Source organism: Glossina fuscipes, unplaced genomic scaffold, assembly GCF_014805625.2.
Source record: "Glossina fuscipes isolate IAEA_lab_2018 unplaced genomic scaffold, Yale_Gfus_2 112, whole genome shotgun sequence".
Lineage (NCBI taxonomy): Eukaryota > Metazoa > Arthropoda > Insecta > Diptera > Glossinidae > Glossina > Glossina fuscipes.
In genome coordinates this window covers 5032663-5060039 of record NW_023998455.1, presented here as the reverse complement: position 1 = coordinate 5060039, position 27377 = coordinate 5032663, and the positions used below count along the sequence as shown (strand labels likewise).

The window sequence follows — 27377 nt, the reverse complement described above, 5'->3', positions numbered from 1 at the left end:
TGGTAAATAATATTTTCGGATAAAATGTTGCCAATAAGCGAATGAAAGTTTATTATTAACAGACAGAGCATACTTATATCGTTAACAGAACACTTTTCTATTATTTGATATGTGACTTCAATCGTCATAATACAAATAATATATAAATGAAATAAGAATAAATATTTGTATTGTGTGTGGGTAAAAACACCTTAGCACCTTAAACGTAATGTACGATCACGTACCCAGTCACGTGTTTGGACGTAAATGTTATCAAACCAAAAACGAAACAACAAACCGCATCCATAGCAGTTCACTTAAATCTTTTTTATGCATGTATTTAAGATTAAAAAAATGTATTCAAATGGTCTGCCATGTGAATAGCACACTTGTGTAAAAGAAACGATTTCTAAAGTAAAGTATACACACACATTTGCGCTAATAGTAGAATCAAACAAATAACCAAAAAAATACATTCAAGACAAAGTTAATCTACTGCTCGTCTAAGCTGATTTTTCTTTGTTTTCGTTTTATTTTAATGCAGCTTAGAGATAAAGCACATGCATGGATATATTTAAATCTAATATGTTATGTGGCAAACAAGCGCTTTCCCCAAGACTTGGTCACTGGCAAAATATAGTTGACGCATTTCGGGCGCCCGAAGGTAATGAGCAGACCAAGAGAGAACATATTGCTCGAGAGAACATTCATACATTCCGGGTAGCAAAGAAACGCTAACCACACGGGCAAGTGAACTTTATGCTATTAGTGAGCTGCTCTTATTTTAAAATCTATTCATTCAAGTTGGAAAATAATATAATTTTGAATTTTTTTTTCTCAAAATTTTGAAGACAAAAGCTTAAGAGAGACTCTCTCTCTCTCTCTCTCTCTCCCAGACAATCTATTGACTGAGATACATATATCTCCACACAATCGATTCGAAGGGAATTCACGAGATTCTCCCGCTACAATGCTTAGGAAGCAAAACTTTGCGAAAGAAAGTCTGCTTTCATTTTTGGATGCCTAAATAGGCCACTTCGCTGTAAAGTTACCCGAAAAGATCATAACAGAATTTTGACGGTTTATGATTTCGCATTTTTTTTTCAGCTTTCTTTCTGCGCTAATTAGACCATGTGCCGACAGCTTATTCAAGAAGTAAAGAATAAAAGAGAAATGTCGTACATTATTATCTTGTGGAGCGAAGGAATTTAGTCGCGCCTTTTTTTTTTTTAATAATTATTTCTCCTTTGGATAATGCCCGTCAGCTCAAACGTTTCCTTCTTACGAAGGAAAGCAAACAAAAAATATATCACGGGTTATGAAATGCCTAAATAGAGATCCTTTTCTTCTTTATAAAGGCCATCTCGAAAAGGAGTAAGAGTATGAAAGAATTTTAGTCGTCAATCTTTTTTTAATTTTTATTTGTTTTCATTTTATTCGTATATATATTCCATATATATACACTAAGAGAGAAAACAATTCAACCTTCTAATCATTCCTTCAGGATGACCAAAAATCAATTTATCATTGGCTTCCTTAAAACTTATCAATAACTGTCACGTTAAGTCAGATAAAATAGAAACATATAACACACACAAACACAAAACGACAGAGAAATACAAAATTAGATAAATCCAATATCCTTCCGGTTAAGGCATGCTTAAGTAAAATGAATTTTTTTTTTTTTTTTTGTAAACGCCTAAACATGTATATTCTCCTCCCCGCTCCCGTTCCCGTTCACACTTCCACAATATTAACATAACTGAAGAATGGAAAGAAAGACAAGTCAGGAAAAATGTTAATTTAATCAAAGTAAGACAAACAAGCAAATTAGCCGTCACAAAATGTAAGAACTTAGCAGGCAAAGCATATAAAAGGAATTATAGATTAATTAAGTGATTAATTAAATGTGCATTTAAATTGTGGTACAAACATCACCGTAGAAACAACATATACACAATATTAATAATATATTCTCACACCCATGGAGAAATAAGAATAGAAATAAAGACAATCAAGATGAGTAGTTGTGTTGGTGAAACGTAAAGAAAATGCATGGCATTGTCCGAAAAACTTAAGGCTAAATAAAGTCAAATTCCACATATTATATATGTCATGTCGTTAGTTATTAAGCTTCCGTTCATATATTACTACACTGGCAATGAAGTTAACAAACAGTATCTGCCTATCGTCTGCACTTCTTCTTTATGGACACGGTTGTTCACCGTCATATGTTCATACCAGAAAAGAACGGTAATGTGTTATGTAAGCGTAAGCATCGCTTTATGGCAATACTTTTTAGCGACCATTAGCCATTTAAATACTCAAACGTCTACTAATTTTATTTATAAGGAAAGAGAAAGAGACAGGAAAAGGACAGCAGCCTAGTGGGTATTATGCCTTTACCGACTGACCACACGCTCTTACTGCAACTCAAGTGATTACAATTTGAACCCATTAAAATTTGAACTAACGAACACAGACTGGATAGTCGGCACCTACACGACTATTCATGCGAAAAACTAAACATAACTTACCGGAAGATTAATTTTGCGCAACACAAATAATGGTTTGTTCTAAAACTTCTTTCCTACCTTTCAATTTAGCGGGCAATTTTAGTTGTCAGGTCAAGGCGACCACATAAAATGCATTATATGCTATTTAGCGTGGAATATAAGAGGACTATATTCAACATCCGACATCAGTTACTTACCAAGTGCACACTAAACAAAGTTCAGTGGATAAGGAAAGCAACGCATCAGCTCCTTTTCAAAAGCTTATGTGACACGTTACAAATTTTCGGACACGCCAAAGATAGCTTGTTAAATTTCACTCTGAATGACATTTTTGCAGTGCAGGTTTGATCGTATCAGACCATGTTGCAATTGCTGAGCAACAACTTGCCTTTGCCATCCTATTAGAATTCGACCTGTGAAATGTTTCGAAACTTCATTGAGAGACACGCCCATCATTCTTCAACTTCAAATGCTTTTGTTTTTAATTACGAAAGAACTTGCCCTTTGCCATCCTATTAGATTTCTACTTTTAAAATGTCTCGAAAGTTCATTTTCGAAAGCAAGATTTTAAGGCCATGATATAGAATACTTCTCATATCTTTAGCTTAATTTTACATTAAACTATTCTCAGGGAGACTATTTCTATATACAGAAGCTCAATAAAGTCTCCATGAAAAATTAACTTTTCTATGGTGTATACGTCTGAGTGGTCGAGTGGGCAAGCAATCTCCGCTAAAAAGTCAATGGTCATGAGTTTGAGTCTCAAATGCGCTGAGGTCTTAAATGCTGGGGCTTTGAGTCTTTAATCTTAGAATTTAGTTCTCTGGCTAAATAAAAATAATAATAATAATATTTACATATGTAGAGTAGTAAAGAAGAACTTGATTAATAATAACAGGCTTTACGAGTGTGCTTACCATTGTTATAAATATACCGAACTCAGGATTCATTTCAATGGTGTCACCATCTGTGAAAATGAATGATTTTTTCTTTTCCTTTTTCGCTGTAAGCACTACAGCGACTTGTTGCGCTGCCACTGATAATACAGGTAACTCAATGCGATTGAATTCATCAAAGCAACCCCAAGAGCCAGATTGTGCTAATCCTTTATATATGCGGCCTAAACCCCTACATAATATAGAACGTGTTAAGAATTTATTTCTTCTTCTTATTTTTTTTTTTTGTAAATGTAAATTTATCATTATTCAAAGCTAATGCTATATATGAGACATCACTCTTGGATATATATATGATATGTTAATGTATATTAGGAAGGAATGAAAAACTTCAAATAAATTTATTTGTTGTAGCCTGTACGCATGTATACAACTTGACTTAATGCATTCTTGCACTTCTTCTTCACACATTTGTCATGTATAAGTAATAGTGAAGCAAAGAAAAAAATACTGAGCATTTAAAATGCAAAAATTCATACATATGTGCATTTCATTCATTCATTTAAATGATCTAAAGATCTAGTTCGACTTTACTCATACAACAAAATCTATTTTGTTTTTATACTCATCGAAGAATGAGTTGATGATATTCATTGATTTCAAAACGCTGCTAACGCCCAGGGCATAACTTCAGCTCAACAAATTCAAGCATGTCCCTTTTCTCCATCTGTCCGGTTGTCCGTCTATTGTAATGCCTATTATTGCCTACATATTTGCGGGTCAAACGATACACCTTCTACGCCTACCCGGCGATATGAAAAAGACGTTTGCTTTCCTTTTTTTTACTCGCTGCTCATAAAGCACATCCCGCCCACCATATAAATTTCCACTTTTTCCGCTAAAAATAGAAATAATTGTACGCATTCACCTAATACTATGTAGTCTACTACAAATTTAGTTATTTTTAGTTAGTTTTTTTTGGTCGATGCAGCTTCAGACTAGAATCTTAATAGACACAATTCAGCTTTTGAACTTTAAAAGACGCATATAAAAATGGTTCACTTGCCAAGTCGACTAAATCTATAAAACGAGAAATTGACAAAAACTGTTTGATTCATTTTAATATCGTGATTTTCATATATATATATATGTATTTAAATTGATACGCAAAAGGCAAGAATAGCATTTAAACTGATTCTCTTGCATCAACATTTACAATCTGACACTTCAATTTACGTTAGATGAGAGGAAGTTCAAAAAATTGCTCCCAACCGGTTCAAAGTTTTCACGCCAATTTGGAATACCGAAATATTACTACTTAGGCACTTTGGTCAAGAAATATGGGAAATTGCAATTTTTCCCCATATAACGTCGTATTCTGAAAAGTCATCGAAAAAGTTGATCGATCCGAAGCGTTTTCAACAACGTTCATCCTTGGGCGAAAGTAAGTCTGCGTACCGAATTTCATCAAAATATCCCAAAAACTACGAGCTGCAGCATGAACACAAGAATACTTAGACGGACATCAGGCAGACAGGCGGGCAGATAGGCTTATCGGTACACTAAAAGATGGATCCATCTGCAAATCTACTGGGTGTTACATATGTTCTCACTAACTTAACATATCCCGTACCACAAGTGATGTAGGGCATAAAAAATGATAATCAAAGACTTTTTATGCTCAGGTAGCGATAACTTTGAGGAATTTGAACTTTCTCGTTACGATTTATATGATTTCAGATTAGTACCATGCGACCCTTTAATATTCTTGCATAATATAAACGTATATATGGCATAAAAGATTGAGTGGAATTTAAGGCTAAACGTAAATATACGAACATATAAAAATATTTCAAACTTTCTTCTCAGTTTCGTTTCGTTTTAACTTAAAGGTAAGGGTAAATTTTTCTCAAAATATTTTATTATTATATTTTTTTTTTTTTTTTTGTTTTCTTAGGTATAAAAGCTTATACATACACATATGTGTAGTTTGACGTATTTAAAAGAATTGTATTAAAAATGTATTACAAAAAAAAAGAAGTAAAAAAATTATATTCGGTCGCGACTGAATCTTTTATACCCATCGCTGTTATGTTAAGAAAGACTAAAAATAAGGCAAAGAATTAAATTTTCATGCTCTATAGTATGGAGTGGGTGCAGTTGATTTTTTTCTAATTTCAAAATAAAAGTGTGTGTTATATAGGGGTACGGGCGCTTTAGGCGCGTCCTTTGAAAAGTTTAGGTCACTTCCAAATTCTTTTGCAAATTTATAGGCGATATATTCATATTTGCGGCCAGGAGACTGTTTACACTGTTGACAGGCATTGCAAACATTCTGGACAAAATGAATATACCCTTCATCTGCCGGTGATTGATATAAAACAAATATATACATATATGTATATATATATGCTTTGGAAAGTTCAATATGTGGCACTCATTACTTTTGTATTCAATACACAAAATGTTTTATCGCAAACAATTAATTTCAACCAAAAACAACACATCATTCCTAAACACACTTACGCCAACGTTCACTCGTATGTGCAGTCAGACTTAAATATAATTGCAGGTATCTGTTTACTACCCACATATGTACCATCAGTGCACCAGCACATAAAATTGTTTATTTATTTCATTGCATGCATGCTCACACACACACGCACACATACACACACATACATACATACATACATACACATACATACACATACACACATATACATATATAGAAAATTAACTAACCTGTAATCCATTTGATCAGAGCAATTAAATACGACCACATATTTAGCCAGTGTCTTGCCCATGTCCTTAACCGTTTCTGTTTTGCCAGTACCAGCCGGACCACAGGGCGCACCACCCATACTCAATGTTAAGGCTTGAGCCAAAGTAATGTAACAACTGAAAGGCACACACAAAAAGATCAATACATGAAAAAGTAACTTAAATGGATACCATTACCCTACAAATAAAATGAATAGAAAAAGAGATAAGAAAGTTAATAATAATTTTATGAAAATCTTCGACAAAATAATAAGTCGAAATGTTGTTTGAAAAAAGCAGTGAAATTTTGCTAAGTATGTATCTCGGCCTTACCGATCTGTTAAAGGCGTTATTACCAAACGATCGGTACAGCCCAGGTATTCATTTTGATAAGTAAATGTTACATCGGTCACGGATATCCAAGTTTTGTCTAGATCTTCTTTGAAATAGAATCGACATTGTTTCAACCATTCAAAGTCATTGGCTGACTTAATATTCATGCGACACTGTAAATACAACAACATGTCATCGCATATTCAGTTCAATCATATTTGTATGTAAATAGGAAACTTCCCTACCAATATGTCGAATATGTCACGCTGATGCACGTGTATAGTGATTAAGGTTTCGAAACTTGTTCTTTCCATTTTCGTTAGATTTCGCGTTGTTTGATCGATAAGAGTGTTTAGCATATCGAGAAATTTATTATTTGTCTCCGACATGACTTTTCTCTCATGCCTGGCCTGCATCAGAGCCATTTCCGCGTCGCGTGTCCAAATCATTTGTATGCCCAGCAAACCAACTTGAGCCGGTACCTTCTCGAGAAAGCCAAGCAAAGTAAAATTTGGATCATTAATGGTCGCATAAGCGGTACGTATAATTGAATGCAATGACTGCTGTGCTGTGACCAGCAATTGAGTTAGCCATGTCTCGACAGAGCCCTCAGCCCTTATGGCACGATCCAGTTGTATCATTTCGCCTTCGCTCGATATAATCGCCATCATTTTATTATATTCGATATCATGGAATTTCACATGGCTAGTATTATCAAATATCGAGAGTAAATGATTTTGTATGGTATGCGAATCGGACGCCTGACCAAGTATTTCCAATAAAGCTGGATCGGAGACGAAAAAGAAACGCGGAAACATCATACGTTTACGTTCCAAATACCCACTTAACGATTTTTGGCATATTTCCAATTGTTCTTGTAAATGCGGCAAAAGTTGCTTCAATAAATCATCGCCCACGCAACAAGCCACAACTCCCGGAGTTTCGTGCGCTCTTTGCATAATTTTTTGCCAAGATTTGTCGATTTTTGAGAAACGTTTCGCTTCTTTAGGTAATTGCTTGGCAATATCACCGCCTACGAAAACGGCCTCCAAATAGACCCACATGTTTTGAACTAAAAGCCAACGTTCTAAGATTTCATTGGAATTCGATAGATCGTAAACCCACTGTTGTATCTGTTTACGGAAGGGAGCGTTATAACGATTCGATAACAATGAACCTAAAACCATTAAACTATCTTCCAATTGGCCAATAGTTTCGGCTGTAGTATCGCCTCTCAACAATAGCTCTCCTCGATTATTGAAACTCATAAATTGCAATTCATGAACCGACCATTCATTGGTTACTTGCTTCAACTTGGCTTCTATATCTTTTTCCTTCATCGCGCTTATGCAAATGTCTTCAATGTCTTCTTTATGCTTGAGCAAAGGCGCCTCTAAAATATTTTTTAAGGAGAACCCTTCAGAATCAAATTCGAAAGTGTAACGTGTAACGTCCATAATGCGTTGCCAATGCCGTGGCTTCATTGCCTTGTTCGCCATTAATTCAAGCAAGGGACACATATCATTAAAATCATCGATTGTCTTTTTAAGAGCATGAAAAGCCGGCCATTCTTTTAAACCTTTCGGTAATTTGCGACAACGATTTTGAAATTCCATCAATTCATTGTTGATTTCTTCGATGTCCACCTCATTCCAGGGTATATCATAATAGCTGCTTACTCGATCTATAACATCATTGTAGAGTTTGTACAACTTCTGCAGTAAATTAAGTTCTTTGCGTATTTGGCCTAATTCCGGGTAATCAGTTTGTGGCAAGCCGAATAGCTCCTCACCGCTTTGATAGGTCTGCAAGCGTCGCCACATACCTTCAAAACGATTTTGAAACAAAATCAATCGATCGGAGGCTTCACGTGGCGTCAAACCAGGTTGCATGGGTCCAGCCGTACGATACTCATTGACATAAGCAATTTTGTCCTGTTTAAATCTATCCAAATTATTTTTGAGATCATCTTGGAAAGAGGGTTGCATATCGAGTAGCTTTACTTGAGCTTGCAAAGCACATGAGAGTAAATTTTGAAATGTTGCTCGCAAATTATCAACTAAATCGAACTGTTCTCGTTCCACTTGCACTTCATAACGAGTCAGCACGTTAAACGCTTCCTAAAATCAGAAAATTACTTAATGCTCTTGATGCAACCGACGATGACGATATTTGCATATCTAAGAAACTTACTTCTATGGGATCGATACGTAACTCCATATCAACTTCTTGTTCCCGTATTTTACTTAAAGTCTCCATAACCATGCGTACATCATCTAAATCTCGTATAGGACGATCTAATTTACGATCCATTTCATTGATGACAGCATAAACGTAATCCATTTCTTTTTTATATTTCTTCTTCATAGCTTGACCAATCTTATGATTACAAGCTGGAAAAGGAAATATTCATATGGTAGGAAACGGATACGAAAGCAATAAACTCTAAACTCACATTTAATTTCAATGGCTAGACCATATTTCAATCTCTCATTATAGATGGCTACACACTGGCCGAACACTTCGATTTCGGGCTCCATCAAGAGGTTAGAATCTAAATCGGCCAAGCAACGTAGAGTCGTCTCAAATTCTTGTAAACCGTATTCCATTAATTGTCGTGTAGTACGGTCGTTCTTCCATAAGAAATGATACGGTTTCCAACGTTTTATATAAGTTTGTATTTCGGGTTTAATATTTTTTGTGCAATTCGATAACAAATTTAAAGCCTTCGCCACCTCTTTATTATCCATAATTGCCGAATAGAACGACTTCAACATGTAAGGCATTTGAGGACGTTCTTCCGAAGTCAATGTGTACAATTTACGACGCTTTGTGTTATGATTGCGACCCTGCCTCGGTTGCGGTGTTATAGAAACTTGCTGAATTTAAGAAAACGAATAATACAAAAAAAAAAATCAATTATCTCCCGCAAATCTTATACCGGATTTTCTTTGCCACTGGTCCATTGAGCCACCCCCTTAGCTATACCGGTTATATTCTTTCCAGCCGTTATCAGAATTTCTTGCAGTTCATCTAAATTAGGTTTTATAACGACACTGGGTATTTGCAGTTGAGCATATAAAGCGAATATAGGCTTTCTCGAGGCCCCATCGTTTTCATCATCCACAAATCGACGTCGTATTGTATCTAAAGTGATTCGTATAACTTTGATTAGAACATCGATTACCTTGCGGCTGTAATAGCGACGCATTTCCACTACTGCATTACAGACCATATCCTAAATGGCAAAAATTAAATGAATTTGTATTTTCAAAAAAAAATCTCCTGCCCTTTAAAAGCTGACCTGCATCCCTTTGGGTAAACTCTCACTGGTCGACAATAGACTTAAAGGATTATCAAAACATGACCACAAAATACTCCAGTCTTGCTGTTGGCCACTTCCACCAACACCGCCAGCATCGCCAGCATTTACATGACTTCCGGACGAAGTTGCCGCCGCACCAGCAGCGCTTGTACTAGGTACCCCTGCATCGACTGCTTTACGAGCGGAAACTTGATGTTCTTTAGGCGATCCTTTTTTTTTTTTTTTTTATTAAAAAGAAGCGAATATCTTTACTTTTAAAATATATTCTCTCTCTCTCTCTCTCTATATATATATATATATATATATATGTATCTATAATATTTAATAATACCATCAAATAGCGTGATCACATCATCGCCAGCTATCTCTTTAAATGTTTCCGTAGCTTTATCAACTAAATTTAGAACTTCCTCTACCGCTTCGGAAACCATTTGACTTTTGCGATTTAATTCAATGGCCGCTTTCCTGCAATAAGACATAAGAATCATTAAATCTTTGTAAGACCGAAAGAAATTAAAACTTCGACCCACCGACAAGCCTCCTCGCTCTTTTCCAGAAACTCATCCACCGTCCAAATTTCGTCTTCTGTGCATTCAATCAATATAATTATTGGGAAAAAATTTTCTAGAATTTATTCTTACCTCCCGGTAACACTGGCAATGAAATCTCTTGCATGCACATCAAAACGTGCAGGATACGATTAGAATAGATGTCGTGTATACGAGCGACCAGCACCTTAAATGTTTCGATAGCTTGTTTGCAACGCTCATAAAATTTATTCCAGTTTTGATTGGTCCACTGTGAAGATTATATTTTAAATTATAGCAACAAGCAGTCTAACATTTATTTTAATTTCGAGAAATTCGCGTAAGGAAACATTCTGGAATACTTTGCTAATTAGGTAAATGCTTAAAAAAAAAAAAAGAAGCTGATAACGGACTACAACAATAAAGTGAGTACCGTAAGCATATGCGCCTTTATATCGTACAGTTCGAATTAAATGTTCAATGCGTGATCTTTCTTTCTCTCTCTCTCCCCCTCTGTTTCTTTATCTCCCTCCCTTCCTCACTTTATCGGTCCCTCATTAACGGTGATAATTTTTTACTTCCTTTCCTCAGTTCCCCCGCATCTCTTTCTCTTCCCTACGAGGTCCCGCCAAATCTTTTTCCGGCACCCCATGCCAAAGCAGCCCCTTCGCTGCAGCACTTTCTCCCTTCTCGCTCTGTTTAAGGACAAATACATATCTTTTCCATAATTCTCTCCCTTTTAAATGCATTGTCACTTTATCGTCCAAATAATTGTGCGATTATCGGAACTTACATTGATACTAGTTAGACCCGGTTTGAGCATGGCAGTCAATCGTACCAGCTGTGGTAAAAATAATGGACGTACTTCAAGTTTAACAGCACGTACGGTAGTTAGAAACATACTAATGAGACACTGGAATTGGACAGAAAAGAATTGTTTAAGCAAATCTCGTTTCAAGTCAATAAAACTCACTCACGTTCATTGAGTCCTGTATTGATAGAAAATACTCCTCGCGACACATTAATGTCGCGGCCACTATTGGAAGTTCTATTTTGAGTTTAGCTAATAATTTTGCCTCTCTAATAAGCAAGGATATGGTAGGATGAAGATTAACGAACAGACGATCGCCCTGCAAGGCTAATAGAGGCTGCACTAAACAAGCGTCCGCTACACTAACATCCTGATCCAACCAGATGGCAACTATTTCATCTTCGTATTCTCCCAATACATCCATGACGTGGTTGTAGCGATTTTCTAAGTCCTTAGTTGGAGGTAGTTTACTTAGAACCTCGTGATCGCATACAGCAGTCATTAGTTCGGTCATATGGCTTTCTAACGAACGACTCCAATATATGCGACCAGCTATTGGTGGAAAATTACGACAAATGGGTGGATCGTCTCTTTGTTTGCGGAATACTTTCAAAATTCGATCCACTTCTTTTTCCACATATCTTATAATGCGTGCATATTTCTCATCCATTTTCGTTAAAGGAATCTTCTTACTAACTTTTTCAAATCGTATTAGAAAACGTATACATTGCGGCGTTTCCCATACGGTATCAAACTGAGTTTCTATTAAATTAGCAATGGTTTCCTTTAAAGTGTCAATTTTAACTATGAATCGTTCATAGTCATTATTAAATTCTGCGTTGCGATGATCGAGATAATCATACTTTTTTGAGAGTACGTCTTTCTTGGCTTCTTCAAATTGATTATTGGCCTCTTCCAAGGCCTCACCCAAAAGCAGACCCTCTAATCGTCGATCAAAGAGATGGTTATAATCATCGATGAGATTAAACATGCTAATAATTTTCGATAAACGATCGCAAAAGGTATCAAATTTTCCGAAAACGAAATTCTCCGAAAAGCCAAAGGGCGTTTGATTGGGCAGAAAAGGTTGTTCTCGTACCAAATAATATGTTTCCCGATAAATATGATTAAGTTTAATGCAATTGCTAAGCTTAGATCGTACCAAGTCACGATCTTGCGACCAAATTGTCTCCTTGCAACGGCAAGTTATATACGATTTGCACGTTTCGATCATTTGATTAGTGATCTAAAGCCAATCAAATATATGTGTACTTTTGAGACTTGAATACATATTTAACTTACTTTAACCATAAGAGCTGAAGTACGCTCCGATGTATTATAGAATTGCGATACAGTATAAATCAAACGGACCGTCTGTAGAAGACTTAGAATGGACTCTTTCATGCAAACCGGATCATCGAGATACAATGAATGACAACAATTTTCCATAGCTTGTATAAATTTTGAATTATCACGGGCCTCATTATAGCAAAATGTTATTTTACGATCAGTTTCTTTCCAATCTCGCAACGTTCGAGATCCCGCAAAGCTTAGACATTCCAAGGTGTATTGTACTTCCTTTTCATGTAAATAGCTAAGAAGCTGAGAAAACTGAGCGCCACGTTTCTTCCAGTATTCGAGTTCATCTTGAGGTCCACTCGAATCATTTTCTCTTCGCAATTGTTCACTTTCACCTAAAATTTTCATAATTCCCTTTATCCAATTAACCACCCGCTCTTCTAGTTGATGGCAAAACTCTTGATTTTTAGACATATCTTTAACTTCACCCAAATCATGGATAGCTTCAAACAAATCAAGCCCATCCTTGAAAACGTTATAGGTATTGCAAACTTGCTCGCAGACACGCAGAGCACTGCAGAATGATCGTAATCCGGGCAAAAGTTGACCTTTAATTAAACCACAACTGACATCTTCTTCATCGCCCTCCGTATTTGGATAGGCCAAAGCTTGCATGAAAACATGCTCCACTATGCGCTCAATAGAGGTGACCAAGCCAACGTTTTCCGCATCAATTATTCCGCAATATCTAAAACCGAAACTCTCAGTCAAAAAAAAAAAAACTTAATTTTTACCAAATTGAATCTCGTTATACAAATCTTTCTGAAAACCCTCCTCGGGTAATTGTTTACTGGTATTTAAACGAAAAATGTATATGCAAACACCGGTCAAAGCACAGGTCCAGCCATCTGTTAAAAATAGTTTTTTAGGTTTGGCGATAACTGAACTGCCAGGTGAACTGCCACCGCCTTAAGACAGAAACAAGAAACAATGAAAGGAGAGAGAGCGAGAGAGAATAAATAAGTCAATAAGTTCACTTTGGCAAATTTTTACGCACTTACATTGGGGTGTTTTTGGAGTTGTTGAAGCTCGCGACGTGCTCGGCTTATTAGGATCTTGTAATGGCTGCGTCTCAGGCTCGTCCACTTGTTGATAGAACCATAAAAGTTTATTCTTCATATTCGGTAAAAACAATTGATTGATTTCATCCAACTGCAGAGTGATCAATCAATCAAACAATATTGAAATAATAAAAATCGAAAAAAATTGAAGCGCTAAAAGGGAGCATAATATTACCATATCTCCCTCAAATATATAATCCATTAGTTGATGACGCGGCAATTGAGTGGCATCGATTAACAATTGAAACGTGAATTCCAAACGGGGATCCATTTCCCCCCGCCGAGCCTTTCTTTCACATTCTTCTCGACGACGCTGCGCTTCATCAGCATCGGTAGCCATTATTATATTTATACGTTCAAATATATTCCAAAAGCCGTTTGGTATAAAATACAAAAAAAAATACGCATTTGTGGAAACATGCATTTTTGGAAACATGCAGACGTAGCAACATGCCGTCGAACATGTTGTCCATGTGCAAAGTGGTATTTGCGGATATATTAATCCAAAAAAAAAAAAATTAATTTATCAAAATGCAAAGTAAAAACAAGACCAGAGAGTTGTGTTAGTTTCAAAAATATTTTAGAATGCATGTAGACATCAGCAAGCATATGTGCGCTAAGCGCAAAATTACATATTCAAAATACAAAATACCAACACTTAGATAATATTTTAATTGTTTTTTTCTTCCTTTTGTTTTTCTTAAATTATTCATTAATTGTCAAAAGATACTTAAAAATATGTTAGGTTAATTCTAGCATATTGAGCAAAAATTGATTAGCAACAGCGATACAAGCATACTTTTCCATTTAAGCAAATTCATAAACGATAAACGTCATCCTAGCAGATCTTATGAAACTTTCAAGCTGATAACATAAGAAAATTTTCCAATAAGAAAATTTCCATTCATAAGAAACAGTCATTTCTTTTCCTTGCCAGCCTAACATGTTACGGTTACGGTTTTCGTAGCATTAAATTTTTCAATATTGTCCAACAGCAAAGTCTCTAATCGCAGTTCACGCCATTGTAGTCGATAAGTTCCTATTGCCGCTAAGGGATACTCATATAGACGGAATATTCTCCTCATTTCTTATACTCTTTATACAGTGTTTTCGAACAAAACCTATCACTTTTGAACGGTCAATCAGACAACAAATAAAAACTGAGTAGTGTTTAGATAAGAATCGAAACTTGGCCTGATAAGGTCAAGGTCATGTGACGTAGCGTCAAGATTAGCCTATTTTGGCGGCCATGTCTTGGCTAACATTATGATTATTCATAGGATTATGATCGACGACGTACGTTCAATCGTTGAATCGTCGAAGGGGCGTGACCATGATAATAATTTTTCTTTTTTACTCTAACCTTAGCCTTAAGCCGTAGGCAAACGGTGATTGTCAGAAAGAAGTGAAGTCGCTGCCTAGTGAAGAATTTTTTTCTGATTTTTACACGTAAAGAGTAAAGTGTTTCGCAAAATAAATGTGAAAAATTTGAGACGAATTGCACATAAAGTGAAAGTAATAGCTCCCTGTGTTGGTGGTTGTTGTGGAAGATCAGAATTCGATAATCGAGTGACTATTACAAGTGATATGACTGTTTGAGCCTGCGACTATAAAAAATTATGTGGGAGGATCCTAAATTTCGACTAGCTCATCCTTGACCCGAGGTAAGATATGCCAAAATGACTTGATTGTTAATATTTTACGATGGCATAAAAATAAAGTGATGCAAATTTGAACCGCATGATTCTATTTCTTGAATCGCACGCCATATGAGATGGGCTATGGAAGATGAGCAAACCTTTTACAAAAAGATTTAATTTTTAATACATTATGCTGAAAATTGGTCCATAGTTCCAACTTAAGGAAAAAATCTTTGAATAACACAGGTCTATTCTCTCACCGTCGTTAGTTGTCACCGCGCTCTTCCACGGATGGAAAATTTTATTTCTAATATTTTATGACGGAAGCTAGACAATAAGAAAATTTTTGTGAAATAAATTACTTTTGCTAAATTTCGATCACGTCGTATGATGCTTGGGAGTTGCCTCAATATTTCGCGAACTTTTATGAGAAGTATGCCTTTACATTGAAATAATGCTTGATTTTTGATCTTTTTGATTATTATCAAGAGAAATGAATAAGAGGAAATAATACTCGGAGAAATGGTGTAAGGCGTCTCAAATGGTCGGACGTGCTCAAATATGATCTTTTTACTACCTTTAAATTGATTGAAATGCAAACCTTTACATACATGTCTCAATAACGAAGACAAAAAATAGACTTGAGTCACTTTCAAAATAAACGGTTTCTTTATCGAATAAATCTAATAATAATCATAAAAAGTCGTCGTTAGGTATTAAAGCGAGCTTAAAATCCAAGAAAAAAGAAAATAGATAAAGATATTTATTGGCTGTGAAGATAAGGCATCGACATGCTGACTATATCCATTCATGTTCATATCATAGGATAAAAAAGGATAAAAAATTTTTTTGAATACATTTTTCCAAAACATTAATAAAATTTCTTAAAAATATTCTCAAAATGCAAAATGATCTAAGCTTTTAAAGTTTATTAACTTAGAATGAAGTTTTTTTTTTTCTTTTTTTTTTTTTGCTAATGATTAGCATATAGTAAAATCTGAGGCTGTAACGACAAACAAAAGAAATGTTAGATAAGAGTTATATATTGATGAAATGATTGCGTAATAGTAAATAATGTCGCGTGTTATAATAATCAAATAAAATTCTATATTATTGATATTGAACAAACAAAATGCACTAACTTATGCAACATATAGTCTGTTACATCATACGTAAAAACTATATAAATATATATATGTATATTTTTAATAATAAAAATTTTTGCTTTTTTTTTAAACAAAAAAAATTCGATTTTCACCTGCAATATATCGCCTTCTTCTTCCTCCTCATCTGAACTGGTATCGCCAGCAGAATATTGTGCGTATTGTGCTCGAGCATGTTTATGGACAAACATATTATATACATATGTTTTATTCAAAAGAAAAGATATATATATATATATATATATATATTTAAACAAAATTCAAATTTCTTTAATTTTATTTTAATTGTTTGATATCATAATAATCAACTAATTATTAATTTCTTTTGATTTCGCAATTAATATTAATACAATTTCTTTTTTTGTTAAAGATGAAGAATTCACTTAAGGAACTGATCAATAAATACTGAATGCAAAATAGTGTAACGAAAAAATTTGTGTAAATGCATTGGAATTTATGTATCGTCTGCATAACGGTTGCTAAGTAATTCTTATTATGACAACCATAATTCAAAAATATAATTTATATATTCAATATAGCTCATCACCGAAGGATGACCGACATATTCACTTTGTCAAAAGGCTTGCAACACCCATACAGGACCATACCCCAGATATTCGTCGATTGGCATCAAATTCTGAACCGTTTTAATCATATCTGACCATCCGTCTTTCTCTTTGTCTGTCCATCAGTCCGCCTATCTGCGTAATGTCTGTGTTTAAAATTGTTCAGGTTTCATAAATGCAACAATCAGGTCAACACGACCACAGTGCAACATAGTCTGAGACCATCTCTTCCTCTTGCCCGCAAGTTGGCAATGCAGTTGAATCAAATCGATCAAAGAACATGGCTACAATACCTACATAGTGCAACGATACAAATTTGCATTAGTACTCTCTGGGGGATGCCATTGAATCTGGACAAGACCTGCTACGCCAACATTATAGAATATGGAAGTTTAGCTTTTTCTTTTCTTCAGTCTTTTCTTTAGGAAATCAGCTATGGGTATAAAAGATTCGATCGTGGTCGAGTATAATTCTTTTTATTCCTTAACATAATTCAGTGAATCTGCTCAGTTGCTTAGCCTGCAACATCGAATAACATTTACTTGTTTTTTTTATTGCAAAGATCTGCAGCATATTAACCGGCCGGCATAACAATTAATTTCGTTATTTTGAAATTTGTTTTGCGTTGTTTATAATGTAATGAACTTGTGACAATTGCTTTCCTAAAATTGTTTACAAACAATCAAACAAGAACTATAGCAACATACAATGTTTATTAATACCTCTAAGAAAAGAAAGAGAGAGTATTTTATAAAAAAAAAAAAAAAAACACCCTGTTGCTTTATTATTATCGAGCGTGGCGTACCACGTTCTTTGCTTACATTGCATGTCGCAAAGTCTTACCTTGAAAAAGTTTATTGAAAATCATAAAAACTTGGCCAAATTCAAGTTTACTCATACGTTTATTCATTCATACAAAAATCATTTGTTATTGTTAAACCAAGTAAAGAGCAACAGTTACGAGTAAACAACTACAATAGCAAAGATGTAGCGTGCTTGTTACTATTGCGTCTACAAACGGGCTTCATGGGTGAAAAAAGGTCCATTAATGCTTCTCGTTTCTCATAAACGCATCTCTTTAGCGTTTACTTTTTCTGACTTTACCTTACGAACTTTGTTTTTTTTTCTTCTCGACTAAATCAATGAATCGTACATGGTTCAATAATCTACGAACTATTCAGATTTTTCATAATTCGCGATAAGATTTCATCGTTTGCGGTTCTTCTTATTTAAGTTTTGATAAACGATTATTCAAATATCAATAAGAGATTTGATCGTTCGTGTGTACGAAGAAAATATGTCGACTCAGCCGCTCAATTAAGAAACACGGCTACCTATGCCATCGAGCATAGTCGACCATTACAGCAAAAACACATGTCCATCAAAAATTCCATCAGTAGCCTCTTATGCTTAAACGTCCTTCCAACTGACGCACGTCTCCACTACAAGGGATAACTGCATCATACATACGTAGTTAGGCTTTCGGAAAATCACTGCAAAATGTATGTGAGGCGAAAGAAATAAAACGACAGAAATGAACGGAAATGCTCGTCTCATTGCAATGTCGAGATTTTTCAAAATATCTTTACAAATTTTTTATGCTTCACAATATCTAAAAGATTAAATTAATTAACATTTTTATTATCCGCCTGACGGCCCAAGTTGGTCTTCATGTTTAATATTTTAAAAAAACAGAAACATGAATGGAAGGAGTCTTGAAGAGTCTAAGTGCAGTCTGTAAAGAAGTATTACTTTTATCCATGTTGATTATGGGATGCTCTAGCAACGAAACTAACTTCATTGGGTTTGATCCGGAGAAATGCGGTAAGTAACTTATCAAAAATTTTATTAGTGCTTTATTGCTTACATTTATACTATTATTTTCAGGCGTGGGCGACATAAAAATACAAAGTAAAAAAAAATCAGTGAAAACAGACAGCCGTTTAAACAATCATGGGGAGGTTCATGCAAGGAAGTGCCACTAACGGCCCTATGGCCAAGGACGATATGCCAAATAATGCACCTAAGGAAAGAGATAAGTCCACATTATTGATTTTTCATTTCATTAATTATGGAATTTTACCCTACTATAGATTATCTTTAGCCCCTCCCCAATAACCATGCGTTTATGTCCTTGACCATCTATGCAGTTGACCGAACGGTGAGGAATTCTGCACGGAGACGACCTTCGACATTCTCGAAGTCTTTTCAAGGAAATGAACTCCTTCGACGGGGCATGTATCGGAGACAAGTTGAAGAAGATGGAGAATGTCGGAGGAAAAAAAAAAAAGCTGCAATACAGCAAACATGGAAAATGATGGGGGATTGGAAGGATAACGTGACTTCATTCTATGATGGCGTGTTGCAACTCTTTAGACAATGATTTATAACTAAGCCGTTCAGTGCACAGAATGACTAACTCCATAAAGCAAAAAGTTGCGAAATATCATGATATAATGTACATTATTTTTTAAAACTCCCTTTATAATAGAAATTTAAATATTATAGAAGGAATGTATATATTTGTAGCCTTCATCTAATGGTATATAAATTTAATAAGGAAGAATGGACAAAAAGTAATAGTCATTAATGTTATAATTTTTATGTGACTGGTAAATTCAATCGATTTGAGAATTGAAAAAATTAATAAAATTAAATCCGGTGTTTAAATTTTGAAGATTTTTATTGCAGAAAAACATTCAATAATCATATATTCTTTTCTACAGATTTTTCCACAAAAATGAGTTCTGTTATAATATATTCTTCGTGATTAATTCTTTTTAAATTTTTGAAGAATTCATTGTTCAACAGCTTTTATATTTTCATTTGCAGCTGTTTTTTTTTTTGCAAATGCAAATCTAGGAGACAGATTTTTAGGACGGGTTTTTGGAATTACTCTCAGACGCAGCCAATTTGGGACGGGTTTTTTCAACAAATACAGACTAACTTGTTTTTAATCTCAATTGTAAACAAATTCAACAAATTCAGATCATAAAATAAGAGAAATTGCTTTCACGCACTCTCCCTTGGCGATGTTTGCACAATTCATTGTCGCCACTGTTTACATGATTACACACTGCAAAGTTTAAAACTTAAGTGATTATTGATAGCACTGTTACTAAATCTAGTTTTTTTCTTTGTATTCCAACGCTGGCAATACTGCGTACCTGAAATAATTAAAATGTTCTCGTATAAAGAAGAAAATATGTTAACAATTTTTCAACAATAAATAATTGTCTTATACTAAAGCAGAAGCGGAAAAAACACATGCAAATGTAAACGAAATGTCTGAAGATGAAGAAATGCCTCAAGCTCACCACTTTACGGTGAAGGGAACTGCATCTCTATGGCGGCATCGTAAAAAAGAACAGCCACAACAAGCCGAAGAATCCTTGAAAAATGAATACGATGGCGTGTTTGGTGAACATATGGAAAACTACAGTGTAGAAGCGACGGCTTTGCATCGGAAATTGCAAAGTAAAATGGAAGCTTTGCGTATATTGCGTAAAGAATTGGAGAAATTTCGTACTGAACGTGATCAATTTAAACTAATGGCAGAAACTCTACAGCTGCGTTACACAGCCTTGCGACGTAGTAGTTTGTCCGATTTCTCTGGTAGTCTTGCTAGCGAAGATGGCAGCGGAATGACAACTAGTGTGAACAGCAAATCGAGTGTAGCTAAAATACTACATGAAACCAGAGAGCGCAACATTAAATTGACCACTGAAGTGGAATCTTTAAAGCAAAAACTTACAGAAGTGCAAGGTGATATTGAAGTTTTAAGAGCTAATAAAAACTCCAAAGACTCGGAAATCAAAGAGACATTACCCGAAAACGAGAAGTTTAACAAAGAATTGCAATGTAAATGGAAGGAAGAGCGTTCAAATTTTATAAATCACTTAGAACAATTGAAGAAGAAGGTTCGCAGAAAGAAAAGTTAGTAAATTGAAAAGAATAATAATAATAGTGCTTTTATCTAAGCAGAATGCTCAGCTGGCTTTTGATTTCAAGGCCTTAATAGATGAGAAGGAGGAGCTTACGAATGAGCGCGACGCTTACAAATGCAAAGCACATCGTTTAAATCATGAGCTGTTAATAGCTCTGGAAGCTAAAGACATACATCCAAAGGTATTGAGTGATTCTTCTACGTTAAGAAATCATCAATTGTTAATTTCTGTTTGCAGTTCCTGGATATTGATAGCATTATATTAGAGAATAAGTACCTGCATGAACGTCTCAAAAACACTGAGAATGAAATAGAACTAACTAAGCAATCGGTAAATAAATATAAGGTAAATTAATAAAATAATTGCTTTTCCCTATCTATCAAAAAGTAATGTAAAATTCTAACAAATATTTAATCTAATGCATTTAATTATATGTTTTTCTCTGAAATACTTTTCACTAACATCAAAACTTATGTAAAATAATTATTGAAAAAGTCTTTATTGGAAAGTAAACGTAAAAAGGGTATTATGAAAATGGGTAATGTGTCCAATAATGATGGGAAATTTTTATCACATAAACAAGGTAAAAAAGAATGCCTAACAATTATAAAATATTTCATTCTCCGTTTTATCTATTTATACATTATTGAAATTTTCTAACGAAATATTTACTTCTCGCATTTTAGTTAAGAACCTACTGGAAAATGGCATCGATTTGCCGACAAAAACCGAAACTATACAGGACTTGAAAGTATTGTGTATGACGTTACTGGATAATCTTAATGATAAGAATCTGGCTTTAAGCCATCAAAAGAAAACTAATCGGTATGAATTATAATTTAATTATTCACCACTACGCATTGCCTAATTCATGAATGCATGAATGAACGAATGAGTGAATGATTAATTGAACGAATTAAACAATCTATGAATGAATGATTGAATGAACGAGTCAGCGAATTATTGTCGAATATTTCTCGATTAAGTTCAAATTTCTGCCATTCCGTATTGAAAACTTCATAACTAACACTTACAAGGGCATACGATTATTGTAAACGCAATATCAATTTACCAAATAGAGTTTAAAAATAAGAGAGAATGAAGAACGTACCTTAATCAAATAGCTAAAAATTTCATAAATTCTTTATCAATTATTTGGTAGATCTAAACTTTGATATAAATATTTATCAAAATACAAACACCAGAATTTTTCATAAAAGAACCAAGTGTTATAATGTTATAATGGCCACTCCTATCAAGGCACATATTGATTTTCGTACTTATTAGGAATGAAAGCTCATAAGACTTTAGACCTTTTAAACCTTTTTTCCAGAATTTTGGCTACAAAAATTGCTGAATTGGAGCAACGTTTTGAGAATCTTACTGGGTTGGGAGGCTCCTCAACTGAAGGAGGATTTTCAGCGGCAATGTACCTTTTGCACGGCTATTGTCCTTCGATGGTGGATTCTAGTACATCAAACGAAGATGATTTCAAAGCTCTAACGCATCAGAAAGATAATAAATGCTCGCCTAAACTTAACGGTGCACTTAAAAATCATTGCAAAAATCAGATAAATGGAGAATCGGCAGCTGTGTTCTCTGGACCGGATGAATCATTAAAAACTGTGCACGCCTACCAATCAGATGATGGCATGTCATTTCTATCTACCGAATCCGGACGTAGTATATTATCTTCAGAATATGATATTGTTAATGATCAGGCCAATGAATCAGAATTGAGCAAATTAACTAACGCCACCCATTTTACTTATAAAACACCATCCAGTGCCTCGGATTCAGGTGGAAAATTAACAGCTTCCACTATGGTGTCGAATTCTATAGTCAAACAACGTAACGATGATTTGAAGGACTTACCGCCAGAATTAGCTGCTTTAGTTCAAAAAGCTTTATACGAATTAGATTTACGCGATTTCGACGAAGTAGTTGATTTGTGTGAAGATATAGATCCGGAAGCTTGTGAAGAAATCAAAACGGAAGATAATTTTGTGGTTAACAACGCAGAAAAAACTTTTAGTGAAACCACAGCTGAAACGCCAGGAGCGACATTTAATCTCATACCAGCTAATTAATTGGTATTTGACTTTTCCCCTTCGTCCAATATTCTTAACCGTAAAACAAACCCAAAAAAAAGTCCATATCAAATGTAACTTAATTTTATTTATTTTCTTACAACACTTACAATAGCTGCCATCCATTATTGTATGTATGATGTATGATGAAACGTTCCAAATATTCTAGAAAACTTGTTATTACTGAAATTACTCAAATACAATTATAGCTTAAAAACATTTTGTTGTGGCACATTTATAAATACATCAACTATAGTAAAATTATTTAACTAAAATTCTTTGAAAAAAAAAAGATTCGAATATATTAGCTTTCGTTTCGTTAAATTTGCGATTAAAAGCAGTCTGCATCGTTTCTAAAAGTTTCCAAATTAAATTCGTTTGCGTTGTTGCTTTAAAAGTTAGAATTCATTCTATATTTTACATTTACTCCAATACATTAATATCTTAATTTATTGATTTGTGCCACCAGTCTTCGTTTTACGGTTTAAGAATTTATATAAATACAAAATGCGCTTTTGTAAATGTTTCCATTTTGTCGGTCTAGCGATGGGAGCAACTGTGTGTTTAAGAATTTTACGTTTACGTAACAACACTTGGTATTCGTTGCCGGAAACACCACGTAACCAAGAGGGTACCGAATATAAAACACGAGTGGGATGCAAACTATCGTTACCCAAAATGTCAATATAGTCGTTTTGGCCAAAAAGTGCTCGCTTTGTAGTCCATGGGTTTTTAGGACGATAATCGGGCATAGGCAATTTTCGACCATTGTCCCAGTGAGGTATCAGACCCCCTTGTAATATTTTATCCTTGTAACCATAACGACGTACTAAAGGCCCACGAGCCCGTTTTTCTTCAAATGATAAGTTTCGCTTATAAATACTGGTAAAGGCCGGCCAGTCCGCAACTTTGAATATGGTTTTTTCGTACTGCATGGCGCTATATATCATATTCCTTGAAAGCGTAACAAGCAAAGACATTTTGGCTTCGAATTTATTAACCTTTAACTAATATTAATATACGACCGGGTTTTCTTATTATTTCATTTTACGAAAGGCCAACAATAATAATCGTTCACAGTGATGTTAGCAGCATGTGCAGAGTTGTATTGTATTTAATTTCAACGCAGGCAAAAGTTAAAAACGACACGTATTAAAACATTGTTTTTCATTCAATAAAAAAACGATTGAAATTTTGAAATTTTTACCAAATTTATTTAATAAGAATTATATAAAAGCACAATTTATTAGTGGCATAAATTTGTAGATGTAGAGATCAGCTGGAAGTAATTTAAACTCTAGAATCTTAATATCGGTATTGCCATTTAACAACGTTTCAACTAAAGAAACTCTCAATTTGATTCTTAGGCGCCTTGTTTTGCTCGCATCTTCCCTTACTTATAATTTTTAATTGAAATTCGTAGTAAAACCTTTAATATGATATATTTAGAAGCTTACGAAATGGTAAACTACTGCAATAGTGCAAAAGTACTCCGTAATATACTGAGCTTTCAAATTTTATGGGTGATATTCAAATTTTGTTGGGGAAATGCTTTTCTCTTATAGGAACGGTAACTCTAATTTGTTTCAAATGAATTCTATTATTTACGCGGCGTGAAAAATATATTTTTCCCTATTTGTATATAATTTAAGTTCACGTCTTCTATTTCATTGGATGGATCCGTTAATATCGAAGGTTGCTGCTGGCAATCTAAAGCGTTCGATCTATCGGATGCTTTAAATACATCTCGAATTAGCGAACTTTTTCAAACTAACAAAGTAACATCGAAGTTATTGAAGTCAAAGTAAAATATTGATTATTTGTAATGGCATTAAAAAGTAAATTACACTAGAATTCGCATTGTGTTACATCTGTTTGTATGCATATATGTGTTTGTGTGTTGATATGAGTAAATATTATATTATATGCTTAAAACTAAAGATTTTATGTTATTTGATTATTATTTGCGTCGTGCGACATCTGAAGCAGTTGGCGGCGGTGGGGGACCACGTTTTTGTAATTCCTCCAAATAATCCAGCACTATATTAGTCCGTTCTTCAGATAAATGATCCAACACTAAATATCTAAAGGAAATTATTACAGTCAAAAAAATAAGAAAGATATGAAAAAGTAATAATTCCTGCTACCTTTTATCCATTTTTAAAATATCCTCAATCTCTTTAAGATGATTCGGATTGTCTTTAACCAATTCGATACTTTTATGTGTGATAAGCTTACATTCTTTAAGCAATTCTTTCAGATCAACTTTCGCCGAAATGGTTTTGTCAACCATGTAATCGCGGAATTCGCGTTCGCATTTGTCCGAATTATTATATTTCAAATAACGAGGATCATCTTTTATCAATTTTTTGATATCCTTCCAAGAGCTCGTCAACTCTAACGACGAAATTTCGTCAAGCATTTCACGGAATTTTTCGCGCTTCTTTTTCATTAAATTCTCGATATGATCGTTGAAAATTCTGCAATTGCAAAAAAGTAAAAAAACAAAAAAAATATTAAAAAGTGGCGCACACTACTCTTAAAAACCTACTTTTCACGAACATCACGATCCAGAAACTCAACCAATTCCCAACGATGATCTTTACGTAATTGACGTTTGACTTCTTTCCAAGTCAAGTCTGGATTACGTACTAAATCGGCTAACAATGCATTGAAATGTCCAATGGCCTCTTCACGCTTATGCAATTCACGTTCCTTATCGCGATCTCGCAAATGGCCAGCCAAAGTGCGTTGTACCTCTTTTTCACGTTCCCTTATACTTTGCTCGGCTCTCAGTTGGCGGTCTCTTTCTTTTTTTAAACGCTCAGCTTCCTCATCTTCATGTTCATTAGCAGATTGGTCTTCAGTGTCCTCGTTACTTGAATGTTCACCCTCCTCCTATAGAAAACAAAAAAGGGGGAGAAAGTAGTGTAAGAGAAAGCAGCGATAGCGAAGGATGTGCCCGAAACATACGTTATTTCAGTTTAAATTTCTAACCGATCTAACTCTGCGATCTATAAAATTTTATAACTTTAGAGTTTCTTTATTTTACATTACTTACATAGTCATCATGTTTTTTTCTATTCTCAGCTTTGTCCTTAGATGACTTCTCTTTCTCCCTGGATTCTTTGATATCCCTGTCACGGTCACGACTTCGGCTACGATCACTTCTGCGCTCCTTATCCCGTCGATCGCTTTTACGATCTGCTTTCCGTTCACGTTCGCGTTCCTTCTCTCTTTCCTTCTCACGCTCACGTTCCTTTTCACGTTCGCGCTCCCTTTTGCGTTTCTCATCCTTCAGCATACGCATGTAATCCTGAAAGTATTCCTCACGATACAAGGAATTTTCGACTGCACGATACCTAGCATCCGATTCAAATTTTTTCTTCACATCATACCATCGACTATGACGGTCCAATGAGTCGCCACGCTCGCGCAGCATCTCAAGAAAGTCCTTACGTATCTTCATTTGCATATGACAATAGCAAAGGGTAAAGCAAAGAGAGAGAGAGAGAGAGAGAAGAGAAGAAAATTTCCCCAAAATTAGTGAAAAACTTTGGAAATGATTATAATTTTTGATAATATTCAAAATTCTTAAGAACTAAAAGATTTATCAGCTAACTTAGGTTATCTAAAATCTAATAATTTATGCAATTTCTTGGCGACAGCAAAGCTGAAAAAGAAGTTCATTATTTAATTTTATTAATAAATAAAATTAAAACAGAGTACGTGGGCATTGCTTTTCCGTAATTATTTAAAACGGACTAACCGATAAACGTACTCTGTGCGATACGTAGAGATAAATTATTAAAAAAAAAAAAAAAAAATAAACAATACATTATGTTCGTAGATGAGGCTGTAAAAGAGAAAAAAGTTATAAAACCAAATTGTGTTAAAGGCAACAAGGCAACATGTAATGGATTAAGCAAAAAAAAAAAAAAAATATTTTTCATTATTCATTATATATTAATATATATATATTTGTATTTAGAGTTTCATACTGTTTATTCGAGAGGGCGGCAGGAGACTCAGCACCTTCTACAAAGCCGAATAAAGACAATAAACAATATAGAACCAAATGATCTGATCTGGAGTAAGTGATCGTTTGCATGTCAACCAATTGAGCGCGCACCTCTATGTTCAAACGCGGGCATTTCGTGTTTCTTTCATCCTATCCATCAATCCATCCAGCCTAGCAGAAGGGGGTAAATCAGCAACGATATAATCAGCAAATTGGTATTTTCACGTATTTTTTATGAATTTGTTCAACATTCAACTTTTTTGTTTGTTTGGATAACTCACCACATTTCGTGGATAATCATAGTCGGTTAGTCATGCAAGCATGTGAACATTTTCAAATTGCTCTTAGTTATCACTCAACTTGACCAGTATGAAAGAGAG

General features: G+C 34.6%; 4 protein-coding genes across 4 annotated transcripts in view; 1 reads left to right on the top strand and 3 right to left on the bottom strand.

The window, feature by feature from the left end:
• The window catches only part of LOC119639382 (dynein heavy chain 5, axonemal), a 32777-nt gene extending 18856 nt beyond the window's left edge, over positions 1 to 13921 (bottom strand). Inside the window, 17 exon segments of the mRNA XM_038036715.1 lie at positions 3413 to 3623; positions 6137 to 6292; positions 6488 to 6660; positions 6733 to 8607; positions 8681 to 8880; positions 8943 to 9423; positions 9426 to 9725; positions 9792 to 9982; positions 10144 to 10277; positions 10343 to 10397; positions 10454 to 10610; positions 11133 to 11252; positions 11317 to 12396; positions 12453 to 13197; positions 13264 to 13417; positions 13511 to 13661; positions 13746 to 13921. Of these exon segments, the coding sequence (XP_037892643.1) occupies positions 3413 to 3623; positions 6137 to 6292; positions 6488 to 6660; positions 6733 to 8607; positions 8681 to 8880; positions 8943 to 9423; positions 9426 to 9725; positions 9792 to 9982; positions 10144 to 10277; positions 10343 to 10397; positions 10454 to 10610; positions 11133 to 11252; positions 11317 to 12396; positions 12453 to 13197; positions 13264 to 13417; positions 13511 to 13661; positions 13746 to 13910 (6348 nt within the window). The 5' untranslated portion in view covers positions 13911 to 13921.
• A 6163-nt stretch (positions 13922 to 20084) lies between these two features.
• LOC119639493 (coiled-coil domain-containing protein 149) lies at positions 20085 to 23064 on the top strand. The gene is made up of 6 exons (XM_038036903.1): positions 20085 to 20859; positions 20924 to 21067; positions 21124 to 21231; positions 21382 to 21469; positions 21573 to 21711; positions 22220 to 23064. The coding sequence occupies exons 1-6, from the start codon at positions 20224 to 20226 to the stop codon at positions 22974 to 22976; spliced, it is 1872 nt and encodes a 623-aa protein (XP_037892831.1). The 5' UTR covers positions 20085 to 20223; the 3' UTR covers positions 22977 to 23064.
• LOC119639494 (39S ribosomal protein L51, mitochondrial) lies at positions 23052 to 24081 on the bottom strand. Its single transcript, XM_038036904.1, has one exon. It carries the CDS (start codon positions 23954 to 23956, stop codon positions 23426 to 23428), a length of 531 nt encoding a protein of 176 aa, XP_037892832.1. The 5' UTR covers positions 23957 to 24081; the 3' UTR covers positions 23052 to 23425.
• A 579-nt stretch (positions 24082 to 24660) lies between these two features.
• Positions 24661 to 27377, bottom strand: part of LOC119639305 (transcription elongation regulator 1) — a gene marked incomplete at its 5' end in the record, with an annotated part of 5216 nt that continues 2499 nt past the window's right edge. The window contains 4 exons of the mRNA XM_038036607.1: positions 24661 to 25060; positions 25124 to 25456; positions 25528 to 25874; positions 26038 to 26439. Of these exons, the coding sequence (XP_037892535.1) occupies positions 24937 to 25060; positions 25124 to 25456; positions 25528 to 25874; positions 26038 to 26439 (1206 nt within the window). The remainder of the gene's footprint in view (positions 25061 to 25123; positions 25457 to 25527; positions 25875 to 26037; positions 26440 to 27377) is intronic.

Coding starts and splice junctions, on each gene's coding strand:
- LOC119639494 (XM_038036904.1), bottom strand. CDS start 23,956: ATGTCTTTGCTTGTTACGCTTTCAAGGAATATGATATATAGCGCCATG.
- LOC119639493 (XM_038036903.1), top strand. CDS start 20,224: ATGTCTGAAGATGAAGAAATGCCTCAAGCTCACCACTTTACGGTGAAG. Junction 20,860..20,923: donor TAGAACAATTGAAGAAGAAG/GTTCGCAGAAAG, acceptor TTATCTAAGCAG/AATGCTCAGCTGGCTTTTGA. Junction 21,470..21,572: donor ATTTTTATCACATAAACAAG/GTAAAAAAGAAT, acceptor CTCGCATTTTAG/TTAAGAACCTACTGGAAAAT.